Source organism: Hyaena hyaena, unplaced genomic scaffold, assembly GCF_003009895.1.
Source record: "Hyaena hyaena isolate Hyena2069 unplaced genomic scaffold, ASM300989v1 scaffold_73, whole genome shotgun sequence".
In the NCBI taxonomy this organism is placed as follows: Eukaryota; Metazoa; Chordata; class Mammalia; order Carnivora; family Hyaenidae; genus Hyaena; species Hyaena hyaena.
In genome coordinates, this window is record NW_024080705.1 from 2,767,700 (window position 1) to 2,778,779 (window position 11,080).

At 37.3% G+C, this 11,080-nt stretch overlaps 1 protein-coding gene across 2 annotated transcripts in view; it reads left to right on the forward strand.

The window, feature by feature from the left end:
- The window catches only part of DNAJC12 (DnaJ heat shock protein family (Hsp40) member C12), a 40,200-nt gene extending 30,809 nt beyond the window's left edge, over window positions 1-9,391 (forward strand). The window contains exon 5 of one of the 2 annotated variants that reach the window (XM_039233301.1): window positions 8,903-9,391. In XM_039233301.1, coding sequence (XP_039089232.1) covers window positions 8,903-8,997 — 95 coding nt within the window. In that variant the 3' untranslated portion in view covers window positions 8,998-9,391. Of the gene's footprint in view, window positions 1-5,766; window positions 6,169-8,902 lie in introns of those variants that run through there. The other variant, XM_039233300.1, reaches the window with a different exon arrangement.
- Window positions 9,392-11,080: the final 1,689 nt, after the last annotated feature.

Here is an 11,080-nt window from a genome sequence, read left to right on the forward strand (position 1 = left end):
GGAGGAAATTAACTGAGGACCATGGGGGAGAAGAAGGGAGGAAATGGTGGGGGAAAGGGAGAGAGGCAAACCATGAGAGACTTGAATGCTGACGAAAACTGATGTGGGGGGGAGGGGGGGATGGGCATGGAGGAGGACACTTGTGGGGATGAGCACTGAGTGTTATATGGAAACCAATTTGACAATAAACTATTTGTAAAAAAAAAAAAAGAAAACTGAAGTCCAGGGAGGTTGAGTAACTTTTTTCAAAGCTATACAGCAGAGAAGGGATCTGAACTAAGCCAGTTTGGCTTCAGTGTCTGTTTCTAAGGCATTGCACTATCTTGAGAAGATACCTTATCTGTACGTAGCTCTGAATCATATATAGATCCATTGAAGCAGGGTATTATAGAAATTAAACTCTCAAGCTATACTACCTAGTTCTACTGCTTATTATCTGTAATAAGTTCTTGGTAAAAGTTACTTAACTTCTCTAGATTTCAGTTTCCAAATCTATAAAATCAAGATCATGATGGTACCTTCTCATTGAGTTATCACGAGGATTATATAAGGAGATCTATGTAAAATACTTAGCACACTGATTCACCTACCAAGCAGGTCTTGGGTTAATGTCAACTATTATTATCTTTTCTTTGTCTATCTGGCCACTGTGTTTATCTTGTATAGGTGTGTTATAAACATGCATTGTCACTGTCCTCCAAATTCTTACTTGATTCTCAGGGTTGTGATACAATACATCATTAGAATTTAAACTCCTGAAAGTCCTTGAATCTTGAATCTTTACTTAAAAAAAGAAGTTAATTAGGTAGCTTGTGGTAAATTATAGTCTTTGTAGAAAACAGTCACTTGAAATCTCTCTTTAGGGAGACTTTTATATGCCAGCTAGAATAAAGATTCTCAAGGTGTGATTCAGATGTCTCTGCTGGTTACTCAAGATATCCTTTTGTGGACTCTGCAAATTGATTGCATTGACCTCATAAATGAAAATGGTTATACTGTAACAAACTCATCAAAGCAGAAAACCGAATTTCAGAAAAAAAACAGTGTTTTAAGCAAACACACGCAGCAAACACTTACCCACAGTCACATATAGGCAAATATGCACATGCTTCTCCATTCAGCCCTAGAATATTCAGATCTGTGCTTCCTGAATGTTCAGATTCAGCTTTCTGGGCTGCCTTGTGACTTCCTGTTTCAGATTCAGACCTAGTTTGAGTTCACTGGAACTTGGGGAGGTGGGGCACTTGATCACTTTAGACACTCAGGCAGGAGGAGGCTGAGGCCCCACTTGAATCCCTCTCATAAGATTCAGTGACATTTTCCTTTAAAAATTTGTTACTTAGATATTTAAAACCCCCAAAGTAATACAAACTTGTCATTAGAAAATTCAAAGAATCATATGTAAATGATGACTTAGTATTTACCCCTGTCTCCCATCTTTCTGTGTTTCTGTTTCCTGAAGTAACCAATGAAGATGTCCAGGTGTGTCTTCTTCCACATTGTTCTGAAGCATATATAAATATACGTTCACTTATGAAAGCTTTAAAGATAAAGAGTGAGGGACACCTCGGTGACTCGGTTAAGTGTCAGACTATTGGCTTAGCCTCAGCTCATGATCTCATGGCATGTGAGTTCGAACCCTGCATCGGGCGCTGCACTGGCAGTGCAGAGCCTGCTTGGCTCCTTCTGCCCCTCCCCCACTTGCTCTCTATCTCTCTCTCAAAATAAATAAAAACAAACTTAAAAAAATGCATTACACTGTGCACATTTCTCTGTTTCACAGTCTAAGAGCACAAGGTCTGGAGTCAGATTCCAGCTTTAGCACTGATGAGTTTCGTGATCTTGGGCAAGCAAATGAACCTCTCTGTATCTGTGTTTTCTAATCTATATGGTCAAAACATTAGTGTTTACTCATAAGGTTTTTTTGAGTAGTAAAAAAATCTACATAGAATATTTAGACCAGGTACACGGTATGTACACTTTTTGGTGTTAGCTTTTATTATTATGGAACTTCTCCTTAGACCTCAAATTTAGAATTAACTCATTCTTTTAAATAGTAGATAAACATTCCACAGTATAGATATATTATAATTTATTCAGGATAAATTGTGATGTCAGGGTTTTTTTTTTGTTACTTCTATTTTATTATTATTATTTTACAATTTCCAGTATGCTTAACATACAGTATTATAGTAGTTTCAGGTGCACAATACAGTGTGATGTAGTTTTGATGCCCTCACATAGTGAAGTATATTCTCTTATTGTGGCTGAGGAATGAAGATGGGGGCTGTGAGAGGAGGATCATTATTCTGAGAAGCTGTTGTTGGGGAATAAGAATTATGAAATTTTACTAAAGCCTGCATTTTCCAGTGTTTTCTTAATGCTGTGTAAGAGGTTATTGGCTGTTCTGCGTAGCACCCTAAAGTTGGAGTTTGATATATCAAAGTGCAGTTGTATGATTATTTGTAATTTTGTTTTACTGTAGTGTAAATTTTTTATAACATCAGCATTTAAGAAATACTATTCCTGTCAGCTTTAGCAAGTCCTGAGTGGTTTCTCACATACCTCTTCAGCATATTTGTTAATTTCTTCAATCAGTGGTTGATATTTACTTTGGAGTGGTTGATATTTACTTTGGAGTTTGCCTTTTGATGCCTCTTCTGTGATCAGCAGTCCTCAAATAGTCCCCATGCTATTCTGACTCTTCATTGCAGTAAAGTATGGAGCACAGCCTCTGAAAACTGGTGTGGGACACAACCTCACTTTTCCTTTCTTTCCATTTAAATATACAATAAAATATCTTCTGATAAATGCAAATCTAGAATCAAATAGTTTGTGTAACATTTTGGAATTTTAAAAAAAGATCACAAATAGCAGATGCTGTTGGTGTGCCATCATATTTTCTGGGCATCAACTTTCCCATTGCCAATTCTATGGTTTCTATCAGAGGACTTTCTCTGGCAATTGAGCTGCCTTGGCAGTAAGTGCCAGGGAATAAACACCCTCTGGATGTAGCCATCAGACACTGATGAATGTGGGTGGGAGCCTCCTTTACTCAAACTGGATAACTCTGAGGGGTTTTTATATTGTCTTCCAGGGGGTCCCCACTGCAATCAAGCCCCAGTTGCACGGGGTGGCAACTTGCCTGATAATGTACCTTTTATAAACTTGATTCTTTTCTTTCCTACCAGGATCTCCTTGAATCATCTCTCAAATTATCCACTTGCATTCAAATTCTTGTCTGGGGGGTGTCTTTCTATTGAACACCAAACTAGAAAACACTTTTTTCAAACTATGAAATAAGAAGTATTTACAGTAAAAATGTGAGAAATATGGTTGAATAAAAGGTAGAAAATACAACTTCTAATATTAACACCTAGGGACATATCTATTATTGATCTTTTGGCATGTATTTATGTATGTTAGTATACCTAAAACTAAGGGTCATACGGTACATATTGTGTGTGTGTGTCTCAATTACAGGTTGTCAGAAATTTTCTTTTGCTTTTTCCCTAAGAGGAATTATTTTATTTAATGTTGATTTATTTTGTTGCTTCTTTATTTGAGAGAGAAAGAGTGTGAGCAGGCGGAGGAACAGAGAGAGAGAGAGAGAGAGAAATCCCAAGCAGGCCTCTCACTGTCAGTGCAGAGCCCAACGCAGAGCTCGAACCCATGAGCCATGAGATCATGACATGAGCAGAAAGGGAGTGGGCCGCTTAAGTGACTGAGCCACCCAGGCACCCCCCCATGGGAGAATTCTTAAATTTGTGTTCTCTGAGAATTCTAAACAAAGTGCAAACAGATAGTTTTCTTAAGACAACCACTGGCAACTGTTCTGTGTATATTTTTCCGACGAGATATTTAGATAATATTTAAAAATATCAGTGGAAACATTTTGTATATTATTTTGGAAACTTTTTTCATGAGCAATATCAAACATAAAAAATACATAAGGAATATGTATTCATTGCAGAATAATAAGAAAATACAGATTTTTAAAAAAGTGTTAAAAATGAAAATCACATGTATTCCAACTATCCAGGGATAACTATTAACATTGAGAGATAATTCCTTGTAGACTTTCAAAAAATTTTACATAAATATCCATGTAATAATGAATTTAGGAATAAAATCATACTGTATACATTGTTTTTAAAAAAATACCTGTCAGCAGTATGTTATGAGCATTTTTCTATGACTATAAATATTAAAAAATTGTTAATGTCAGTATAAAAGGCTTTTACCCAACTTTCTATTGCTGGAGATTTAGATTGTTTCTTGATTTTAAAAAATGCATAAGGACTTTAAGATACAAAACAGATGAATATAAGAGAAGGCAAGCAAAAATAATATAAAAACAGGGAGGGGACAAAACATAAGAGTCTCTTAAATATGGAGAACAGCAGAGGGTTACTGGAGGGGTTGTGGGAGAGGGATGGCCTAAATGGGTGAAGGGGAATTAAGGAATCTACTCCTGAAATCGTTGTTGCACTATATGCTAACTAACTTGGATGTAAATTTAAAAAATAAATTAAATTTAAAAAAACCCAAAAAACAAAAAAGTTATAAATGGTGTCATGATAAATATCCTTATAGTTAAACCCTTGAACACATCTGTGATTATTTCCTTAGGATAAATTTATAGAAGTAGAAATTTAGGGTTTACACATTTTAATGAGTTTGAGAAATTTTGCCAAATTGCCTGTCAGAAGATTTTTACCAAAAAAAAAAAAAATCAGAAGATTTTTAGACTCTCATCAATAGAGAAGGAAAATGACCTTTTTCTAGTTTTCAACAAAGTTGCTTATTAGAATTAAAAAAATATTACTTTTATGGAATAAATTATTCATATTTCCAGAGATCCTTTACCATTGACCTTTTACTTTTGGGATCTGTTTGAAAGTTGTTTCCAATTTCTTTGCGAATGAATTGCCAAAATTCCCACCACTGGAGGTATCTATAAATATCCTTTTATTAATAAGCATTTAAGCACGTGAGGTTCTTTCATCCATGTAAACTAATTCTTGTTGATAAGAATTCAAAAGTCGACTCTACAGATAAAGAAGAAAATGATCAATAATCCAAAAGGAAAAAAAAGAGGGAAACTATATAAATAGATATAATAGTAAAGAAAATATAATGGCTCTTAAACATATGAAAAGATGTTTAATCTCAACATTATTAGTGAAATGGTAACTTCTCTTAATGTACACTTTTATGAATCAGTGAGACATAACATCAACCATCCAGCAAAAAAAAAAAGGGGTGTGTGTGTATGTGGCTCAATTGTTAAGCATCTGACTTCGGCTCAGGTCACAGTCTCACGTGAGCTTGTAAGCTTGAGTCCTACTTCCGGTGAGCTTGAGCCCTGCTTCAGGTGAACACAAGCCCCACTTTGGGTGAGCCCCTCTTCTCTCTCTCTTTCTGTCTCTCTCTACCCCTCGTGGGATTCTCTCTCTCTCTCTACCTCTCACTCACTTGTGCCCTCTCTCTCTCTCTCTCTCAAATACAAATAGCTTTGGAACATATGAAAAGATGCCTAAACTCATTCATACTAAGAGAAAGGCAAATGAAAACTGCACTTTTTGTACTCATCAGCCTGGCAAAGGTTACTAAGTTTGTCCACGTGGTGTCAATGAGGTGTAGGAAATTCAGCTGCTGCTTGGTGAAACTTTATGGAGAACCGTTTGACAGTGTCTATTAAAACTACAGATGCATGATAACTTTGACCCAGTAATCCCACTTCTACAAACTTTATCTTTACAGATCAGCCATCAGTGAATGACATGTGTACCATGTTATTCACTGCAGAATCACAAGTAAATGCTCCTCAAAAAGGTTGCGTTTTTGTATATCATACAATAGAATACTCCTCCACTGTAAGAGAGAATGAGAAAGATCTCCATATACCAATAAAAAGCAATCATCAAGATATGTTAGAAACAAAAAGTCAAAATGCAGAATAGAAGACTGTATGTTAGCATTTAGGTTAAAGAAGGAGTAGGGCAGCAATGTTGGAGATTGTATGCATGTATTTGCTTGAATATACCTCGGCTATCTCTGGAAAGATATGTAGGCAACTGGTAATAAATTTGTCTATTGGAAAATCAGACGAGTGGATGGGTGGAAGACTTTTGGGGGTTATGTAATCTTTGTGCTTTTTGAACTTTAGCCGTGTGAATATACCACCAATTCAAAAATAAATAAACTTTTATTAAAAATATTTTTTAATGTTTTATTTACTTTTGAGAGAGAGAGAGAGAGAAAGAGACAAGTGTGTGGGGGGGAGGGGCAGAGAGAGAAGGAGACATAGAATCTGAAGCAGGCTCCAGTCTCTGAGCTGTCAGCATAGAGCCTGACAAGGGACTCGAACCCATGAACCATGAGATCATGACCTGAGCTAAAGTCAGAGCTTAACTGTCTGAGCCACTGAGTTGCCCCATAAAAAAAATAAATAAAATTTTAAAATAAATAAAAATCAAAATAGAGAAATCAAGGAGAAAAAGAAATCTGGGATCTACTCTTCATTTTACCATTACTTTTTGTGACCCGTAGACAATTTCCTTTTTTTATTTTAGTGGGGTCTTCCCATACATAATATACATACATAATATATAAATAAATGAATATTTAGTATCAGATATTCATGAGGAGTTTATACAAAAATAAGCAGCGTAAAGGGACAGGAATGATGGAGGTAGGGGCTGGGTGGTATTTTGGATCAAGTTCTCAGAGAAGGGAGTTCCTCAGACATCTGAATCAGAATCTCCAATATAACAAGATCCCCAGATAAATACTATGTGTATGGAAGTTTGAGACACCCTGGTCAGCTAATTCCTACTCATGGTCACTTTGAATGTGACCTTCTAGAAGTCTTCTCTCACTCTACCTTTATTCTACCTAGTCCACACTGAATGACCTTCTCTGGTCTCCCATTCTCCTGTGTTTCCCTATATATATATATATATATATATATATATATATATATATATATATAGTTATTTATTTATTTTGAGAGAAGGGGGAGGGGAAGAGAGAAAGGAGAGAGAGAATCCCAGTGAGAGATCCCAACCATGAGATCATGACCTAAGCTGAAATCAAGAGTCAGCTGCTTAACAGATTGAACCACTCAGGCACCCTTCCCTCCATATTTTTTGCCACATTAATAATTTTCTGGATTTTTCTATTATCCCTGCCAGGAGATATGTACTGGTGTCTCATAGTACCCAGCATAGAGCCTGACAATATGTAACAGGCACTAAATAAATATTTCTGTAATAAATGAATAAATGACTGGATGAACCAAGCCAAATAAAAGTGTGTGCAAATGACGTATCGGATAAAGGGCTTGTATCCAAAATCTATAAGGAACTCATCAAACTCCATACCTAAAAAACGAATAATCCAGTGAAGAAATGGGCAGAAGACATGAACAGACACTTCTCCACAGAGGACATCCAGATGGCTAACAGACACATGAAACAATGCTCAACATCACTCATCACCAGGGAAATACAAATCAAAACCACACTAGAATACCGCCTCACGTCGGTCAGAGTGGCAAAAATGAACAAATTAGGAGACTATAGATGCTGGCGAGGATGTGGATAAACGGGCACCCTCCTACACTGTTGGTGGGAATGTAAGCTGGTGCAACCCCTCTGGAAAACAGTGTGGAGGTTCCTAAAAAAACTAGCAGTAGAACTCCCCTATGATCCAGCAATAGCACTTCTAGGAATTTCCCCAGGAGATACAGAAGTGCTGATGCATAGGGGCACATGTACCCCAATGTTCACAGCAGCACTCTCAACAATAGCCAAAACATGGAAAGAGCCTAAGTATCCATCAACTGATGAATGGATCAAAGAGATGTGGTTTATCTTTACAATGGGATACTACATGGCAATGAGAAAAAATGAAATCTGGCCATTTGTAGCAACGTGGTTGGAACTAGACGGTGTTATGCTAAGTGAAATAAGTCAGGTGGAGAAAGACAGATACCGTATGTTTTCACTCATGTGGATCAGGAGAGACTATGGGGGAGGGGAAGGGGAAAAATCCTTACGGAGAGTGAGGGAGGCAAACCATGAGAGACTCTTGAATACTGAGAACAAACTCAGGGTTGATGGGGAGTGAGGGAGAGGGGGAAATGGACGATGGGCATGGAGGAGGGCACTTGTTGGGATGAGCACTAGGTGTTGTGTGGAAACCAACTTGACAATAAGCTATATTTTAAGAAAGTGTGTGTGAGGAGGGGGAAAAGAATTCAAAAGTCTGCTTAAGATAATCCATTTCAGGTGCACCTGAATGGCTTAGTCGGTTAAGTGGCTGACTCTTTTTTTTTTTTTTTATAAATATTTTTATTTATTTCTAGGAGAGAGAGAGACAGCATGAGCAGGGAGGGTCAGAGAGAGAGGGAGATACAGACTCTGAAATAGGCTCCAGGCTCTGAGCTGGCAATCAGCACAGAGCCTGACGCGGGGCTCGAACCCACAAACCGTGAGATCATGACCTAAGCGAAAGTCGGACACTTAACCGACTAAGCCACCCAGGCGCCCCAGTGGCTGACTCTTGATTTCAGCTCAGGTCATGATCTCATGATTCATGGGTTTGAGCCCCGCATTGTGCTCATTACTATGAGCACAAGCTCGGATCCTGTCTCCCTGTCTCTGCCCCTCTCCCACTTGAGCTCTCTCTCTGTCTCTCTCTCAAAACAATAAATGTTAAAATAATTAAAAGAAACACAATCTGTTTCTGTAAGATATTAATAATTCATATTAAATACTTACCCTTGCATTTTATTTATTGCAGTGAAATCTTATCAGCAAGCTGTTTTACTATGACCCACAGGGTTTTCTATTCCTGTTTCTGATTTTAAAATCTTCTTTTCTGTGCTTTAAAGTCTTTTCAGATGTGAACTCTTGGCACCTTCGTTTCCGCTGGTCTGGGGACGCTCCCTCAGAACTCCTGAGGAAATTCAGAAACTATGAAATATGAAAAGTGTCTGCTCAGTAGGAGAGAGAGAGAGCAAGATCATCTCCTGTGCTGCCAACAAGTTGTTTAAATCTTAAAAACGTCATGTTTCTTTGTCATGTTGTGAATCCCTCAGTACCAATTGATTCCTCCATCCTTGAACCCATTCTATCAAAATGTGTGTTGTAAATGAGAAATTTTTCAGACTAATTTCTTTCAATATTTGAATCGATTAAGACTCTTAGATCCAAAGTAGCTTGTATGGTGTGACTCTTCCTGTTAATGTTATAAAAAATCCATTTAAAAAAACTATCTCTGTATTTAAATAATTCATTAATATAACATGATCCCTATTAGTGCTGGATGTACAAGAAATGTTTTCTGACTCTTGGGGCACCTTGGTGGCTCATTTGGTTAAGCAAACAACTCTTGATTTCAGCTCAGGTCATGATCTCAGGGTCATAGAGCCCGCATAAGATTCTCTCTCCCTCTGTCTCTGCCTCTCTCCTGCTCACTTTCTCTCTATCCCAAAAAATATATAAATAAAAATTATTTAAAAAAGAAATATTTTCTGACTCTTGACTTGAAATGTCTAAACCCCGTAGAGTGAAGTAAATAAATTTTCCAAAATTCATGATGAATTTATAATTCACCAGTATTTTAAAAATAATTTAATTAGATGTTTCTATTTTAATTTTAATAATCATAAATTTAAAAGGTTATTATTTGAGGAAATATGTTTTTACAAGATTTCTTTTGTTATACAGAAAGTGATCCATTTAAAAATTATGTTCTAATAGTGAGAATGGGCCTATTAGGTAACATACCGTTTTTAGGTTGGAATTGTTGATGGTCATGTGTAGTTTATAGATAACTTTTTAGTTTGCATACAAGTGAATGAAAAATCAAGAAGAAAAACAATTTTAGAGTAGGGGTTCCTTAGTCAGCGACAGAGCTGTCACTGGTCTATAGCAAAATGAGAAGAAAAAGAATATAGGAAGTTAAAAATTTTTTTTAAATGTTTATTTATTTTGAGAGAGACAGAGACAGCGTGAGTGGGGGATGCAGAGAGAAAGGGAGATAGACTCCAAAGCAGGCTCTGCACTGTCAGTGCACATCCCAACTGGAGTCTTGAACTCACAAAATTGTGAGATCATGACCTGAGCGAAAACCAAGAGTTGGATGTTTAACTGACTGAGTCACCCAGGTGCCCCAGGAAGTTTTTTGTTTTTTAAAGCCACATAATTCAGAAATTATGTCCTTTATGGTTTAAAATGTGCTTCCTTTTATGAAATAGTTTCACAGTAGATTATATTAGTTTATAAGGGCTACCATAATAAAATACCACCAACTGAGTGGCTTAAACATTTCTCACAGTTCTGGGGGCTAGATGCTCAACATAAGGTGTTTGGAGGTTTGATTTTTTCCTGAGGCCTTTCTCCTTGACTGCTGCCTTCTCCAAGTTTCCTCACATGACCTCCCTCTGTGCACACACATCCCTGATATCTCTGCTTCCTCAATATGCCAGTCATATTGGATTAGGGCCCCACCCCAACAGCTTCCTTTTAACACATTTCAACTCTTTAAAGACCTCACCTCCAAATAAGGTTACATTCTAAGGTAGTGGGGATTAGGACTTCAACATACAGGTTTTGGGGGAATACAATTTAGTTCATAACACAGATGAAAACCTTAAAAAAAAAAAACACAAATACAAGGGTGGCTGTGTGGTCCAGTTAGTTGAGTGTCCAACTCTTGATCTTGGATCAGGACATGACCTCACAAGTGATGAGATGGAGCCCCGAGTTAGGCTCTGTGCTGGATGTGAATCCTGCTTATGGTTCTCTCTCTCCCTCTGCCCCTCCCCTGCTTATGCATACTCTCTCTGTCAAAACAAAACAAAATAAAACAAAGCAAAACAAAAGTATTTTTAATAAACGTTTATTTATTTTGAGAGAGAGAGAGAGAGAGCATGTGCGCATGGGGGAGGGGCAGAGAGAGAGGGAAAAAGAATCCCAAGCAGGTTCTATGGAGCCCAAACTTGGGGCTTGATCCATGAACTGTTGATAGGAGAAGATAGGATTCAGTAGAAAATCAGCAGAGAGGG